At 65.9% G+C, this 17,206-nt stretch overlaps 1 protein-coding gene across 1 annotated transcript; it reads right to left on the reverse strand.

Moving 5' to 3' along the window:
- Positions 1-2,443: 2,443 nt before the first annotated feature.
- CPZ (carboxypeptidase Z) lies at positions 2,444-14,842 on the reverse strand. Its single transcript, XM_016127117.2, has 9 exons — positions 14,408-14,842; positions 11,790-12,002; positions 10,823-11,019; positions 10,146-10,307; positions 9,621-9,779; positions 7,836-7,971; positions 6,122-6,261; positions 3,602-3,701; positions 2,444-2,905 (listed from the first exon to the last, which is right to left on the reverse strand). Exons 1-9 carry the CDS (start codon positions 14,778-14,780, stop codon positions 2,559-2,561), a joined length of 1,827 nt encoding a protein of 608 aa, XP_015982603.2. The 5' UTR covers positions 14,781-14,842; the 3' UTR covers positions 2,444-2,558.
- Positions 14,843-17,206: the final 2,364 nt, after the last annotated feature.

Genomic DNA, 17,206 nt, shown 5'->3' on the forward strand with positions numbered 1-17,206 from the left:
TCCTTTGTGTCCAGCCTTTCCTCCGAGAAAGCGAACGGACCTGCGGCTTCCAGCTTTCCCCGGGTGCCGGTCTCGTCGAGTTTTCCTTCACTGCTCCCCGCTAGCGTCCAAGTTCAGTTTTTACTCCCTTTGGGCTGCAAGGAGGTGGCACAGTCGGAGCACCTCCCCAAACCCGTTCTCTCCTTTCCATTTTCAGCGGGCACCGTCCCACCTCGGGTAAAAACCACGACTCCCCGCGATCCTTGAGCTGGGATGACCAGGTGCGCCTGGGTGCTGGCCAGTGGGGCGCGAGCAGAGGTGAAGGGCCAAGGCGGGGGACCACGTGGCTGAGGGTACACCTGGGCCGGCGGGGCTTGGGCTGCTGCCTGGCCACCGCCCAGCCAGGGAACCTCCGCCGTGCTAGGCCCCAGCTGCACTGTCTCTCTGCCAAGCAGCTGAATTTGTTCATAAGACAAAGCATGATTTAAGAGCGTGCTTCTCATTTTCCAAGTGATAAATGTGTTTTTTTTTTGGGGGGGGCTAAAATTTTATTTATTATTTCTACTTTTCCTAGGATATGGCTAGAGAAGATCTCGAGCGTTCACATTTGTCTCAAGGTTTCCTTTGAGGCTAAGTGCATTCTCAATTTTTGTAAAATTCTTTCCAGGGGCCTTGGAAAGAACGCACGGTCTCCTGTGAAGTGAGGCGTGTGTTGGGCACCTCTGTCAAACTCGGTGTGCCGATTACGTGATCGCGTCTCTCTAAAATCCCGATTCGTTGGCTCGTCGTCTATGAGATCACTGCGCTTTCTGCCAGAATTCCGCTTTTACGACATTCTCCTCTCGTTTTCAGATGACTGGGCTTTAGAGCGTCAGCCGCCAAGTCGGTTAGCGTAGACTGCAGGTTGATTATTCTACCCGATTCACAAATCGCCCCGTTCGTCCTCGCGACGCCCGTCGCGGCCCGGTCGGCCCCGCGGAGCAGAAGCCTTCGCTTGCTTTCCTGCCGCCTGCGTCTGCCGGTGACCCCCCCACGCTCTCGCCTCCCGGCACTTCTCCCGTCCCTCAAGCGTGATGCTCCACAGACACGGACGGCCGTCTTCCCCAACACCCAAACTGGTGCGCTCTGGGCGTTAACGGAGGACGCGGCCCACGCACGTCGCCCGCGCATCGCACGTTGTGACGCGGGCTGCGCGTCATTCCTCCCGCGTCCTTCTGTGCGCAGTTCTCTTCCTCGCCGTGGGCTCCTTGGCCTTTGCCCCGCCTTGGCTGGCCGCTGGTCAGGGCGCTGTGCACCAGCCCCCTCGCGACCTCCGTGAGCCGCCCCGGGCTCTCCCTGCACCAGGGGCCGTCTCCCCTTTTCCTACCTCCAGATCAGACTTCTAGTTCGGTATCATAACATGAAACGAAGTCTCCCGCCCCAGGGATACCTCGTGTGTGCTCCCCCTGGGCACCCCGTCCTCCCCCGCGCCCGGCCTCGCTGGCGGCGGCTGAAACCAGCTTCTGCTTCGGCGCTGGCTCCAGGGTGAGCCCCGGGATGACATTCCCGAGTCCCCTCGTTGCCGGGCGCCCATCACTCGCATGCCTCGTTCCGTCTCGCAGTGAGCACAGCAGGCGGGCCCCGCTCCCGGCCCCCTCGGCCTCGGCGGGTCACTCGTGGCTCAAACGCGTTTCTGGGGGTATATCTTCTCGATCTTAGCAAATCTGGGGACCTCTTCTTTCTCTGTGACCCCCGAATTCCACCTGAGGAGGCAGTAGGAGAGTGGTGACGCCCACAGACCCGCCCCGGAGCTGCGCCCCGGGTCCCGGCCCTGGCTGTGTGACCATGGATACGTCACCGGGCTCCTCTGTGCCCGTGGCATGGAAACAGTGCTCAGACCTCTCCCGTCAACGCGAGGTGACAGATTAAGCCAGCTCGGACGTGTGACACACGTCGGGCGGCGCCCAGAGCCCACTGCCGTCCCCACCGGCCACGGTGGCCCCTCCAGCGCTCACAGTGACGAGCGAAAAGTCCAGCGCCGATTCCTGGAGCCGGGGCCCATGCAGAGAGCCCGCGAGCCTCCAGGAGTGACCGTCCCGTGGTGCCACGAGGCGCGAGGTTTCTGCCAGCTCTCCGGCCCTTGAGGGCGTGACCCCGAGCGGGTCGCCCACTGCCCGCCACTCCTCCCAGCCCAGCGCCTCACCTTTCTCTTCTGCCCCCCACCTCCACACACGCCCTTTAGCGGCGGTACCCAGAGTCGCGGCTCCTGCTCAGCGTGCACCCCCGTCCGGGGGTGACCCTGGGCATGCCACCAGCCCACTGAGCTTCAGTTTCCCCATCTGACCACGCACAGACGGTTGGAGCGGCAGCCCCGCTGGAGCCACCTGAGTGGCTCGGGTCACGGTGACGGAGGCCAGGGTGGCCCTCCCCCTCCCCCGCAGTGCCTCGCACACAGAGCCTCTCACCACGGCAGAAGGTGAATAAAAACACTTTAATAAAACAGAGGTGGCTTCACGGGATGTCTTCGCAAGATGGAATCAGGGGCCAGGAGCCCCAGGTCCAAGGCGGGCGGGGCCCCTCGCCTGCAGCTCGGGGGGCGCCTAGTACTTGAGGAGCCAGCGCGGCTTGTGCTGGCTGAGCGACGTGAAGTAGGCCCACCACCAGGGCTTGCCCCCGCTGTTCTCTGGCTGCCGCCGCGCCCCCAGGGGCTCCCCGCTGGGGCCGGCCCCTTCCAGCGGGTCCTGGAGGCCGGGGCTGCTTCTCCGCGGCCCCTGAAGGAACTTCTTGGGTCCAGCTGGCAGAGGCTGGAGAATGAAGTCCACGCGACCGGCCCTCTTCATCCGGGCGGGGATGGTGACCTTCTTGATGACCTTGGAGTAGCCGGGCGCTTGGGCGATGACGATGTGGGACCCCGGGGGCAGGAGTCTCCAGTAGTCGCCCCCTGGGGCTGTGGATGAGTACAATAAATGATTCCAGGAGCCGGGCTCGTAGTCGACGTTGATGCAATGGGTCGTGGGAGTCGGAGGGGTGCTGCTCCGGGAGACAGCTACACCCCAAATCTACACCTGCCTCTGCACGGCGTGGACTGCCCCCCATCGCCTCATTCTGCCCAACGCCTGCCACCCGAGGACCCTGCTCAGGCGCCACCTGCCCTCTGAGGCTGTCACAGACCCCGCCCCCTGCACCCCCAGCACACACGCTGGCCGCCCCTCCCCCTGCTGGGCCAGGCAGCCACGTCACCACGTGCCGTCAGAGCCGCCAAATCGGCTGTGACGTCCCTGAGGGCACCCGGAGCCCACGCCGGCCACACACACGGGACAACAGCTCCAGGTCGTGAGCGGCCGGCTCACGACTGTGGCCGGTGCCTGTCATCTTTGAGAAGTGGCTCTTCCCAGCACGGTGACTTCCTGACGACCGTGGACACATCGACCACCATGACAGCCAGGACCTGGGCGCACTGTGCCCCGGGCCCGACGCCGCAGAGACGCAGCCGAGGAGACCAGAGCCCGGTTCCCAGCCGGTCTCCCCCAGGCCCCCCGAGGAGCCCGGGGACACGACGAGCTCGGGGACACGGCCAGCCCGGGCACACAGCAAGCGCTGGTGGAAGCCGCGGCCGCCGCGGCCAGCTCAGGGAGGAGCTCACCTGCGGTGACGTCGTGCCGGATCCCCTTGACGGACACACGGGCGTTCCGGACCGGCTTGCCGAACTTGTCCACCACCATGCCCTTGATGCCCCGGTGCGCCTGGGACAGGGACGAGGGCACAGGCGTGACAGGCGGCGGGGCCACCGCGCATCCCGCCGACCCGAGCAAGCCGCCCCCCGCCCGGGCCGCGGCTTCCTCATCCAGGAAGCGAGGGCGACCGGGGAGCCCATCGCTGGGGCCCCACTCTGGCAGTCGATCTCACCCAGGTTTGCAGGTGACCATGTCCCCCACCCGAGCAAGGGTGCGCCTGCAGCCCCTGAAGCCCCCCGTGTGAGCGCGCCCACGGCCCCCCCCCGCCCCGTGTGAGCGCGCCCACGGCCCACCCGCCCCGTGTGAGTGTGCCCACAGCCCCCCTGCCCCATGTGAGCGTGCCCACGGCCCCCCCGCCCCGTGTGAGCGCGCCCACGGCCCCTGAACACGCCCGGTGTGAGTGTGCCCACGGCCCTGCGCGCGCCCGGCGGTCAGGCGCGGCCGCTGCGTGTCCCAGGAGGACGGCCCCCACCACGCCTGCCGGATGCCGCTCGCATCCCTCATGAAAACGGCGGCAGAGAACAAGCCCAGCCGCCCCTGCTCTGTGGGGCTGAACCGGGGACCACGGGTCACGTCTGCCACGCCCACCTCGGCGCTGCCCCAACACCCCGTCCGCTCCCTCGCCAAGGCCCATTCCTCTCCCACTCTGAGACTCGGCTCATGCTCCTCTTCCTCCAGGCAGCCCTCCCTGATGACCACCCCTTCAGGGGCCCCTCTGGGGCCGCACCGTCCTGGGCTTCCACCCTCCCAGCCCCAACCTCACAGGGCATCGCCGCGGCCCTTTCCCCGCGACCCGAGGGCAGAGGTCAGGCACGCAGCAGGGCCCCCTTCACGCTCGGGCCTCGCTCTGGGGTCAGGTGCCCCCTCCCTGGACAAGGACGCGCAGTTGAGCGGTGGCGTGCACACACCCCTCCCGGCTCGCGGGGGTGGAGACGCCCCCCCAAGGCCTGCTCAGGATCACTGCGAACCTGGCCTCAACAGCCCCGACAGACTCGATCCTTATCAGATGGCCAGGCCAGGCGCTCTGGGGGGTCGCCCCCGGGCACCCCGCCTTCCACAGCACGGCACCGCTATTAAATCTTCACATCCGAGACATCACTAACAATATCCTCGACAGATCCCAGCTCCACTTAAGGCTCCTTAAAACTCATTTTCACCAGACGGCCGTAAAATGCAATGAGCTGGTCTGGCCTGCAGCCACCGGTGAGCCATGACTGCCCCTCGCAGCCAGAGGCCAGCGGCGCAGCCGTGAAAGGGAAAAAAGCAGCGTTCAGTTATCTCCTGGCTTTTCCCCCGCCGCTGCAGCCGCTGGCCAGCGAGGCTCTGCCCGGCCGGGTCTGGAGGAGGCTCCCGATCTGAATTCAAGCCCTGGGCAGTGCTGAGTGGAAATGGACAGGCCCTGTCCGCCTCTGACCGTCTGTCTCCTCCTCTGGCTGCGGCACCGAGGGCCGGGAACGGAGCCTGTGCATGGCCCAGGGAGCCCGCTCCGGCACGGCCGACCCCAGTACCCCGCCCTTCTGCCTATAAAATGGGGCAGCCGGCCCGCTGCCCTGGGTGGTGTTGGGGTTCGCTGCCACGTGTGGGGGGCACCGGCCGCGGAGCGCCGCGCACCCAGGACCCCGCACTGCCGCCTGCGGGAGAGGCTGTTCCTCCCGGACAGCCTGCTCCGCACTGCGGCGCTGCCCCGATACGCGGCTGGCGGGATTCTTAAAAGTGCCGGAAATCAAAGACGGCAAACGCTTCTACAAAACCTGTCACCTCTCACGCGCGAACCCCCATTCAGATCCCGCAACCCCCCTCGGCGTGGGCCACGCTGGGGCGCCGAGGGGCAGGGCAGGGCGGGGAGAGGCGGCACCTACTCCCTGCTCAGTCACCAGACCCCTGGGAGACGTGGGTCTCTGAGCCAGTGGGGGGTTACTCAGACACGTCCTCCGAGGACCCCGCTCGCCGCCCACCCCACTGTTTCTGGGCGCTCCCAGACCCATGACGGCGGTCACCCCTCATCCCGCGGCCCCGCCCTCCTCCACCGGCCGTCACCCCGTTCCCACTGCTACAGGGACCGTCACACGCCACCCCCTCTGCCCGACCGCTCCTCGTCCCATGGCCCCTCCCCTACTCCTTCCTCCAAGACTGAGTCAGGTGCTCCCCGGGCTTGGCCCGGCCCCTGCACGCCCCCTGTTCGACGGTGCCCCTTTAAGCCCTGAGACCCGCTGCACCTGGGGCCCCAACATGTGGCTTGTGGGAACTGCAGCACCCAGAGGGCACGGCTTGTGGGAGGAAAGGCAGCCGGAGGGGCTTCGGATGGACGGAGAACGATGGGTGGCCAACCAGTCCACGTGGGAGCTACGGCTGTGAGCGCCCGGGCGCCGGCCAGGACACCGAGCCGGCGGGGTTGCCTCGCCCAAGCCCGGCCCTCCCCCCGGCCTCACCATCTCCACGAAGGTCAAGAGCGGCTCCTTGTTGTGCTGCCACAGCGGGTAGAGGGCCTCCTCGGGCGGGAACTTGACGCAGCCCAGCTCCACCGTGATCTCGAAGCAGTTGCTGTGCAGGTAGTTGAAGTCCGACATCCCTGTGGCCGGGGGAGGGGGTGCTGAGCGCGCCTCTGTCCCCCCGGCCCAGCAGGCTGGACCGCCGGCCAGGGGGCTGCCAGAGGGAGGCCCTGGAGCCCCTGGGCTGACGGCCGCCTCTGCGGTCTCCCGCCCAGCAGAAGCTGCAGGCGCTGTCAGGAGCAGCTGGGAGACCCTGCCCTTCGAAGTCAGGGCCCCTCTGAGCCCCGCTACTCAGCGGCCACTGTCGCTGACTTCACGGCCATGGTCCACAGAGCACTGCAGTCCCGTTCCTCTGCCCCTCTGTCCCTGGCCGATGGCCCCACGCTCTCCCTGGGCCATGGCGCTGTGAGGGACCCCGATGACGGGCGGTGGCCGAGACTCGGAGCCCTATCCCGGGAGTCGCAGATGCCTTGAGCCTGGGTTCTGCGACGGAGACAAGTTGCTTTGCCCGTCACCCCCACCCTGGAGAGGCCCCCATGTGCCGGGTGGGAAGTCCACTGAGCAGGGGAGAGCTGGCTTCAGAGCAGGAGCTGAAGGGGCCGCCACACCCCAGCCCACATGGGATGACGGAGGCCGGGCCTGCAGCGTGAGCCCCATCTCCGGGCCTGCACTGTGGACCCGAGCAGCCCCTTCCCTGTCTGAGCCCCCGTTCCTCCCCCGCCATGCGACACCGGCAGCAAGTGCGAGGCCCAGCCCAGAGGGGGCCCTCACGGCACAGGGGGCCACACGCACTCCCCTTCCCTGAGCCGTCTTCACCCGGCACGGCGTCAGCAAACAAAACTGCGGGGTGCCCAGATCCAGTTGGGTTTCAGGGAAACAACGAATGAAGTTTTGGGGTACGTACATCGCCTGCAGTATTTGCTATAAAATTCTTCGTTATTCCTCTGAAATTCAAATTTAACTAGAGGGCCTGTTTTCCATCAGGCAACCCTACGTCACCCCCAAACAGGCAAAAAGGAACTTGTCACAGGTGGAATCGCGACACGGGCGTGTCCATTAAACACGACAGACGCAGCCATGGAAGTCCTGGGTCCTGTTCTCGCCACCTTCACACGCGAACCTCACCGAGACAGTCACTAGGACTAAAGCTGGCGGACGCCGCAAGTCCCCGTCCCCTGAGAGGAGTCTCCCCACCCAGCAAGTGTCTGCTGCTCTGCGCTATTGCAGAATCAAGGCCCAGACAAAGCTGCTGGAGGAGACGCCGAGCACCCCCCCGCACGCCGAGCACCCCCCCCCCCGCACGCCGAGCACCCCGCACACACGCTGAGCACCCCCCCCACACGTCGAGCACCCCCCACGCACGCCGAGCACCCCCACGCACGCCGAGGACCCCCCACGCACCGCCGAGCACCCCCACGCACGCCGAGCGCCCACCCCCCGCACGCCGAGGACCCCTCCCCTCCGCGCGCCGAGCATCCCCCACGCACGCCGAGCGCCCCCCCCCCGCACGCTGAGCGCCCCCCCGCACGCCGAGGACCCCCCCCTCCGCGCGCCGAGCATCCCCCACGCACGCCGAGCACCCCCACGCGCGCCGAGCACCCCCCACGCACGCCGAGCACCCCCCACACGCCCCCGCCCCCGGCCCGGGCCGCACCTCCCGTGAAGCTGTACCAGTCGGCCCCGTTGATAATGCTGCCGGTCTTCAGGAAGTTGCCCCCACACCTGTTCTCCGACCTGTCCATCATCATGGGGTGGACGTCGGCGTAGGCTCTGGCCAGCAACTTGAACATCTGGAAAGAAAACCCACAGAGGGGTTCCCCCAGGCCGAGGCCGGAAGTGGGCGCGCTGCAGGAGGCCCTGCAGATACTGGGGACAGTGGAGGGGCCGCCTGTCTGAGGCGCCTCATAAGGGGACACCTGCTGTCCAGGGAGGAGAGGGCATGGTGTCCACACAGAGGGCACAGCACTTGCAAGGGCCCAGCGGGGAGACGGCCGAGCTCAGAGCGCGTGTGGTGGGCGCGCCACGGACCTCGGAAGTCCTGCACCGCGGCTAGACCGTGGACTTCCTCCGGGAGGGGCCACGCAGGGCGGGCTTATAAAGCACTTCCTGCCGCTGCAGGGGGCGCAGGCCCCGCCCCTGCCAGCCTCCCCCGCCCAGCGCTCCCCACCCCCGGCAGATCCCCCAGGTCCCTCTGTCAGGCAGGCCTCTGCCGTCCGTTTGTCCCATGCAGGTCTGACCGAGGGTGGGGTCCCCAGTGGGGCAGATGAGGGGGCCCTATGGCCCTGGGGGGGACCGCTCTGTAAGACGAGGTGGTGGTGGGGGGAGCTGCTCCAGCCAGGGCAAGGTTGTCCCCTGGCCCTGACCTTTGGGGGAACAGTGGGCCCAGCTCCTCAAGGGTGAGACTGCAGCTTTGGTGGGTCCCACGGACACAAACCACGCACCCAAAAGGCAGCCCCCCCAGTCACCAAGGTGGGCAGACCAGGGACCGCCACCCTGCCAGCAGCCCCTGCCACCCAGGAGCCGTGGTCAGCACCAGCCACGGGGGCGGAGAAAGGGGCGAGGGAGGCTCAGATGCCTGGGGGCGCTGGGCTGGCCCAGGGGGCCCTGTGGACGTCTGGGGGCGGCTTGGGGCGCCCGGCCAGCCCCACAACAGCTCTGCTGCCCCTGACACCGCTCCTGGGACCCTGGTTTCCACAGAGGCTGCTCCCGGCTGAGGGGCTGAGGGTTATTGATCAGCGGCTGGTGGCTGGTGGGGAAGACACTCAGGGTCTGACTCCGCTGGGACTGGGTGAGGCGAACACCGCCCCGGGAACCCCTTCGCCTATCTGCCTCTGAGATGAGAGATGCTGAGCCTAGCGCCCAGGGGCCCCTGCTGCCCAGGGGAGACGGCCTGGCCTAGCCCCGGGGGCCACGGCCAGGGCCCTGGGGGAGGCCACCCAGCCACCCTGGGGGTGCTCACTAGCCCTGAGCACTCGCCCTGGGACCCTGCGGGCCCCAGGCCTGTGCCGGCTGCAGGACTGGAGGAGGAAGGGAGGGCCTCCCCAGGGCCCAGGCGACAAGGGGGCCAGACTCTTACTGCAGTCCACTGCACCCCCACTTCAGGGAGCCGGACCCTCCCCAACCCGCAAGGCCCCCAGGAAAGGGGCGTGGCCGGGAGCCCGGCGGGCGCCATGCGCGCTGCAGCACTGCCCTCTGCTGGCGTCTCCCGGAACCACCTTCCCTCGGACAAAACACCAGGTGGCCCAGTGAAAGGGGCGGATGCGAGGTGCGGAGCGGCCAGAGGAGGGGGTTGTAGAGCTGGGCTCCGAAGGCTCCAACGGTTCAGCAACTCTCTGGGCTCAAAACAGGACTGACGCCAGGCCAGCCCCGAGGGCACCTTCTGCACCCTGCCTCCCCCGCACCCCGCAGAGCCCCTGCACCCCCGGCACCCGCCCCTCACCTTCTCATCGGGAGTGGGGGAGAACATCTTCTCCTCGTGGGGGTGCTGGGAGAAGTCGAAGGGGTAGGACACCACCAGGTCACCCCCGTGGAGGCTGGCGGACAGCACGAAGGGGGTGGTCCTCATCCACTTCATGATCGCCTTGGTCTCGGGGGCCACCTGGCCCGGACAGAGGGGGCGGCCTGAGGCCCCGCACGCCTGCTGCCCACCCCGGGCTGATGCCCGACTCGCGGGCCTCGTCCACGCAGCTTTCACGCATGCCCGTCCCGGGACGTCGCTTCCCCCAGGCACCCGACCCCGAGCACCTGAAAGGGTCTGGCGGTTTCGGTACCTGCTTCCTGACCACCGCCTACACCTGGCAAGGAGTTATCCCCATTTTGTGGGCAGGAAACTGAGGCGCAGAGGGTAAAGCTTCCACTGCCAGGCTCTGCTGTCCTGGGGGACCGCACCTGAGGGTCCCCGAATGGCAGAGCCCCCGGGGACGGACACGTGACTGCGGGTGGGCGTGGCGGCGGCGGCTCCTACCTTACCCCACCAGTAGTGCTGGGGGATGGCGAGGTGGTCCGTGCGTGCGCCGCGGGACGAGATCAGGCGGTAGAACTCGGAGGTCAGGTCGGGGAAGTTGCGGTTCAGGTCCAGATTCTGGGCGTTCTGCCTTCCGCTGGTCCAGCCGTTGTAGCCGGCACCCTGAAACCACGGGCCAGCCCGCCGGGGTCAGCACGCCCGCCCCATGCTCCGGAGGGCGCCAGGGCCGGGCGGAGCTGGCGGGCGTGGAGGCTCCTCTCTGCCTTTAGGAGGTGGACTTGGGAGCCCGTTTGCCTTTGACCTTCTCTGCCCCTCACTGGCCCTCCAACCGCAGGGCCTGGCGCTGGCTGCTCCACTTGCCTGGAGCGCCCCTCAACCCTCATGCGCTCCCCGCCCCCCGCAGGTCAGCGCCCCGCCTCCAGCTCGCTCTGGCTCTGCACCCGGCTTTCACCGTCCTTTTCCTCCATAGCGCGTGTCAGCTCTTGACACGTCGCAGAATCGTCTGTCCTCTCTCTGTCCAACCAGGGCTCGCCAAGGTCGATGCCTGCTGACTCCCGGTCCCCCAGAACGGGGCGGAGTAGGGGGGGTGCACAGACTCACCCCAAATGCTAGCGGAACAGTGGGTGAGCGGGGGCGGCAGGGGCAGCAGCCCTGTCGCTGTGGCCGGGGACGCTCACCTCCGCGGCGGCCACCTCGTAGCCGTCGGGGTTCATGGAGGGCAGCAGGTGGATGCGGGTGGAGTTGAGCAGGCGCTGGATGCGGGGGCTGCCCAGCAGGTACTCGGAGCACAGGTACTGGGCCAGGTAGATGAGCATCTCCCGGCCCGCCACCTCGTTGCCGTGGATGTTGCCGATGAGCTTCACCTCGGGCTCCACTGGGGGGGGGGGGAGACGCGGCGACCTGGGGTCACCTCGCAGCCCCGGCTTCCCACAGCCCCAAGGGCGGGGGAGGGGGGCAGTGTTCTGGGACCTGCTCGAACTTGTCTTGACCCCATCAGTGAGGTCTCATTGAGGACATCGCTTCTGTGGCACTCCTGTGTTGTTTAGCAGTAACTAGCAGCACGACGACCAAGGAAATTAACTGATGATGGTACATGGTAGCGACGGCCTGTGCGAATTTCATCGACAGGTTTGTAATATATGTTACAGTATACGCTGCTGCTTAGACTGGAATGCGGTTGGCCCTCGGATGGAAGGGAGGGAGGGAGGATAGATGGACGGGTAGGTGGACCATCGGGCTGGTGGGCGGATGGCCAGGTGGGCGGGCGGGAATGTGGGTGGATGGATGGGTGGGTGGATGGATGGGTGAGTGGGTGGATGGCTGGCTGGCTGAAGAGGTACATGGATGGGTAAACGGGTTCTGTGAAAAACAGGCCAGGACCCTGGCAGCCTTACTAGTTGTGTGGCCCAGGGTAAGCCACCTCTCTGCTCTGAGTCTCACAGTCCCACATCTGGAAAGTGGCGTCCCCTCCCTGGCTGTGCTTGGTCCAAGGACTCGCCAGCACCCTGTTCCCCAAACACTGAGGCCTTCAGTTGGGATCCCAGACCCCGGCTTTTTGCCCCCAGGCCAATGGGCCCAGACCCCATCCTGGAAGCCGGCTCACGGGCCAGGCCTCTCCTAGGCGTGATGGCGGCAGCAGCTTACTCAGCTCGTGCTGGCCAGGGCGGCTCGAGAACTCGATGACCAGCAGCTCCCGGCCATCGAAGCTGCGCCCGATGCTGTAGGTGCTGGCGATGTGCGCGCAGCGGGCAGCCGTCCGCCTGAGCACGCGCACCATCTGGGCGTAGGAGTGGTGCGTGAAGTGAAGGAAGGTGGGCGGCGGGCCCGAGGGCGGCGCCTCCTCTGCGTCCAGGGCCCCTGGGGGAGACGCAGGCGCCAGGGTCAGGCTCAGGCCTGCCGCCGGCCACCCGCCGATGGCTGCTGCCTGCCCGCGCCAGCCTCCCCCGGGACTGCCGGGACCCTGCTGGCTCCGGTGCCCTCGCCCCCCACCCCACCCCACCCCACCCCACCCCACCGCAGCAACTTGGGGGCCGGGGCCCATGGGGGCCCCTGCGATGGCTCCCCGCCCACTGTGTCTATGTTTTAAAGTAAAAGTCCCTCTATAATACTTAGTCTCGACAGCTGATAACGGCATCCAACGGATGTACAAAGCGACACGGTTCCTAACGTACTTATGAGTTAAAGCGATACGTAGCTACTTGGGAAATTTTATAAAGTACAGAACAGCAGAGCGTGAAGTAAAAGACAGGCCTACAGAGCCCTCAACCAAAGGAAAGCCTTCCTGTGGGCACCTGTTCCGGGGCAGGTCTCTATCCGCCTGTTCGCTCAGCATCCAGGCGGGAACAGTGTCAGCGGCCCCGTCAGGCAAGAGCAGCTCTGGGAGGCTCCTGCCGCCTGCCTTCCCACCGCCGAGGACGCCAAGGGCGTCCCACGTTCCCTCGGGACAGTGAGCATGGGGGAATTGGGGGGGGGGGGGAAGGAGCTTCACCCGCACTTTAAAAAGCTTCCTTAGGAGAAACTCCTGGACCCCAGGTCTGAGGTACAGATGTTTCCCAGCGCAATACACAGCCAGCTGGCCCTCCTGCCACAGTGGCAGCCCTGGCCGCCCCCGCCCAGCTCGCCCCCTGAGGTCTCTGCACGGACTTCTGCAGGCGGGTCCTGGAGGGACCGTGACAGTTAACGCTTTCCCCAAGTGCCTCACTTGCCTTGTGGTTTTGTTTCTGCTCAAAATGGTTTTCGAGAAGGAAGCAAGCAGACGGACCCAGCAATTTGGTGGCGGAGTTGCCCAAAATAATCTCTTTCAAGCCGAGTCCACGGGCTTTCCCAGGGGTGGCGGCCTTGGCCCATGGAGAGTGTGGCCTCCCTCTGCGTCCCTGCCCTGCCCTGCCCTGCCCTGCCCTGCCCATTTCCTGCCCCTGCAAATGAAGATGGCTCCCCTCTGCCTCCACGGTGCTGCCCACAGACCCCCTGCAGCCCCACGGCGGCCGTGGGGGAGACGGAACCCCCACCCCAGAGCCGGCACCAGGCCCTCAGCCCCATTCACAGCCAGCAAGCAGCAGAATCGGAACCCTGGACTCACCGGAGGCCAGCCCAGATGCCCCTCTGTGTGTCCCCTCCCCGTCCCCCACCCCATGTCCCAGCATGAGCCCTGCACACGGGAAGTGCTCGCTAGCGGTTTGGTGGGTCGGTGCATCCCCCTGGCTCCCCCTGGCTCCCCCCGGCTGTGCTGGGCAGGCGCTGACCACCCCGCTGCTGCCGCTGCCTCCCCAGGGTCCACACTCTGTCCTCTGTGCCAGGGGGTGGTGACTCGTATTCGTGGGGTTTAAACGAGACCCACACGTGTGGCGCTCGGCACCAGATCATGCAAACCTCACCACTAGCTTCGCGAGGTGGGCGCGTGGGAGGCCGGAGGCAGACGCTGTCCTACACCGTCCAGTGCCACACGTGGACCACACATGGCTATTTGCATTTACACTTAAGTTCATTAAAGTCAAATAAAGTCAAAGCTTAGCTCCTCGGTCACACCAGTCGCATTCCAAGCGCTCGGCTGCCACGTGTCACTAGCCGCGGCAGTCTGGCACAGCACAGCGCGAGCATTCGCCAAGGCAGAAAGTCCATCAGGCGGGTGGCCATGGATGGCGCTGTGGCCACTCCCCAGCTTTCCTCGCTGCCGCTCCGGACGGCAGGCGCGGGGTAAAGGCATGGAGGGACGCCTGGCACAGCCGGCCGCTGTGCTTGGCTTTCGCTATCTCGCCCCTCCCCGCCCGCAGCACCACCACCGAGCAGCCCTCCAGGACTGCTTCCCACACCTCCCGAGATGAGCGGCTCGCCGCCACCCAGGACTGCCCCCTCCACCTCCTCTGGTCTGTCTGTCCACACGTGTGGAGCCAAAGCCCGTCTCTCTGCAGCCCCCGCGCAGCTGCCGCGAGCCCACGGGGCCCCACGGACCTTACGACCCCCACTCTGAAGGGTCTGACTGCCGGGTGGCAGCCCACGCGTGACCTCTCAGGGCTGGCCGTAGGCTTTGCCTGCCAGGCCTCGCGGGGGTCGTGCTCGCCCCACATCAGGGCGCATGCGTAGCGGTTCTCCAGGGCGGGGGCGGGGGGTGCTGCCCCAGGACCCGCCCCGGGCTGCCGCGTGCTTGCGCCGCCCGCAGCCCCACCTGGCTCCCGGGGGAGGCACGTCCCCGCTCTGACGCCGCTGTCACGCTGGGCCACCCGGACACCCAGCCGCCCCGCGGCTCGCCCGCAGGCCTCGCTCACCGCGCAGCTTCTCCAGGGGGTCGTGGCAGCCTTCCTCCTCGCCCCCGAAGTAGCGGCCGCAGTCCAGGAAGTAGGGCCAGGCCATGTCGATGGCGTCGAAGGCGGGCTGGCAGGCCTCCCGCAGGCGCTCGCACACCTGCCGGCAGGGCCTGCGCACCCGGCCGCCCTCGCAGCGCGGGGCCAGCACGGCGCAGCCCAGCAGCCGCAGGTCGGGGTTGCACTGGCCCTCCAGGAGGTGGTGCAGGACGCTCAGCAGCACATACTCGGAGCTGGCCTCCAGCGCCTCCCGGGACCGGTGCTCCAGGGGGCTGGGGAAGGCCGTCTGGTTGTAGGCGGCGTCACTGCAGGCCTGGAGCTGCAGGTCCACGCACATGGCTGCGGGGAGGCAGGGTCACCAGGTCGCCCCGCCCACGAGTCACTGCAGACACCGACTGAGAGAGCCCGCTCCCCACAAGCAGGCCGACCCAGGGCCAGGGCCGGAAGGGAAGGGCCCCCACAGCCCAGCCAGCGAGGACCAGGACAAGGGCACCTCCGGAGGAAGCCAGAGCCTGCGGGAGGACCAGAGCCGATGCCGACCGGGGCCCAGCTGCCCACCCGCCAGCCGCTCTGGGTCTCGGCTCCCACATGCATGAGACAGAAGCAGGGACCAGCCCGCCCATGGGTTTCGGCACCCGGGCCTCACTGACTTTCGTACTGGGAAAATACATTCCTGCTTTTTCAAAAAAAAAAAAAAAAAAATCTAGCCCCTCCAGTTAGAATACATCAGATACCCGCAGCTGGCAGGCAAGCATCCCATGGGGTCACATTCCCACCCTGATGATGAAGGAGGAAACGCGGGCCTGGGGGCGGGGCTCGGCCCAGGGGCGGGGCGGGGCTCGGCCCAGGGGCGGGGCTTGGCCCAGGCCCTGACCCAGCAGGCGGTTGTGGGCCAGGGGCTGAGAGCCAGGGAAGTGGAGGAGGACGAGTGACTACGAGGTGCACACTTCAAGCCTGGACCTCAGGAGGCGCGGGGGGGGGGGCACGGAGGGCCTCCCCCCACCAGGAGCAGAGTCAAGGGAGGGGACAGGCCCACAGGAGCAGCAGGGCCCAGGCTGCGGAGGGAAGGTCCTCCCTTGCTTGTCTGTCTCATTTCTAGCAGCTTGACAAGCAGTCTGGGTTTGACGATGGGCCGGCCACGTTTCTGCTCACACTGCAGAGCTGTGGCCCCAGCCCTTTAAACGCGCCCATAAAGGGATCCCGCGGGCTGGCAATGTACGTACCGCTGTCTGAGGCCGACGGCCTGTGGCAGCCACCTGGAAAGAGAAAGCCAGCGCTGTTGGGGTGCCATCCTGCCGTGGTCGTACCCCAAGCGATGCACCACAGGCGGCTGCCGGGTCTGACCGCAGCTCACCGATGCCCAGCCCCCGCGGACCCCGCATGGGCTTCACCTCACTCAGCCTTCACCCCAGCCCACCGGCCCCCGTGCAGCCGGTCACTCTCACGGCACAGAGTCTCACAGAGGTCACGTGGCTCACTGAAGGCGCGAAGGCCCACGTGGGGTGGGCTGACCGCAGCGCCCACCACAGGCACCCCAGCATCTGCCGCCTGCATGCAGCCCACACGCCCACTGTGGCCCAGCCCCAGCCGCCAGCAGGTGAGCGACTAGTTCCCGTGAGATTCTCAAACCCCATAAAGCAGCGCTCGGGGCCTGCACGGGCTTGTGGCCACGTCATCCGGACCGCGGCCTCTGTCTTCACACGACCTGCCTGGCATGTCTGTGTCCAAATTTCCCTCTTGTTCCAAGGACATCGGCCGTAGGATCCAGCGCCCGCCCCAAGCCAGCACGACCACACTTTAATCTGTCTGTATTTGCAATGACTGTATCCGTATAAAGTCACAGCCACGGGACTGGGCGTAATGACCAACATATATTTGGGGGACACAATTCAACCCATAACAGTAGGTGAGTCTGCCTCCAAGGACATAGCGGCTGGAGTGCGGACAAGAGAGGAATGGGCTGCTCTGACCACGGCCCAGTGTGACGACCCCGAGCCACCTATGAAATGCTGCGAGTCCAGACCGACATGTGCTGTAGTTGTACATTACCAGATTTTAGATTTAATACAAAAAAAAGAATAAAACATAAAATATTTCATTAATAATTTTTATATTAAGGGAAAAATCCTGAAACAGTATTTTGGATAAATCAGGTTAAATAAATTTTGTTATTAAAGGTAACCACTCATCTCTCATAACCTCTTCAGTGTGGCTACTAGAAAATGTGAAATTACACATGTGGCCACCAGCATCCTTCTGCTGGAAGGCTCTGGTCCAAAGGCCACTTCCAGCGGTCTGCACGTGACCATTACACCTCTTGACCACAAGGTGTCAGCATTTCTTCAACAGCAAGAGGGAGGCTGACCTGAGGCTGGCAGCCTTGAAGACCAGCACAGGCCGCCCAGAAACGGATGAGAAACCTGAATGGTCGGGTCATCTACTCAAGGCCACACAGCAAAGCACAGGAATCAGAATTTGAACCCAGACCTAGGAGCACGAAATTCACCTCAGACCTAGCTCCCCACGAAAACCTGGAGACCTCCACCAGGCACGGGACAAGGCTGAGGGGAGAGAAGGGTCCAGGCTGGCTCCGAGCCCCTGGGGTGTGTGAGATCCAGCAGGGCCATCGTTCTTTAGATTTAGCAGCCTGGACTCAAACTGCCCGGCCCGCCCACGTCTGTCTGGGGGCTGGAAAAGGCACGCTTCCATGGTCCACACAGACGAGGACAGGATGGGTCTGAGGGAAGGATTTATTCCAGAGGC

Source organism: Rousettus aegyptiacus, unplaced genomic scaffold (assembly GCF_014176215.1).
Source record: "Rousettus aegyptiacus isolate mRouAeg1 unplaced genomic scaffold, mRouAeg1.p scaffold_m13_p_10, whole genome shotgun sequence".
NCBI classification, from domain to species: Eukaryota; Metazoa; Chordata; class Mammalia; order Chiroptera; family Pteropodidae; genus Rousettus; species Rousettus aegyptiacus.

What these genes read in the sequence shown, in the direction of transcription:
- CPZ (XM_016127117.2), bottom strand. Translation starts at nt 14,780, where the DNA reads ATGTGCGTGGACCTGCAGCTCCAGGCCTGCAGTGACGCCGCCTACAAC. An exon ending in CCCCCTGGAGAAGCTGCGCG is followed by an intron (nt 12,003 to 14,407) that starts GTGAGCGAGGCC and finishes CGTCTCCCCCAG; the next exon opens with GGGCCCTGGACGCAGAGGAG. An exon ending in CCCTGGCCAGCACGAGCTGA is followed by an intron (nt 11,020 to 11,789) that starts GTAAGCTGCTGC and finishes CCCCCCCCCCAG; the next exon opens with TGGAGCCCGAGGTGAAGCTC.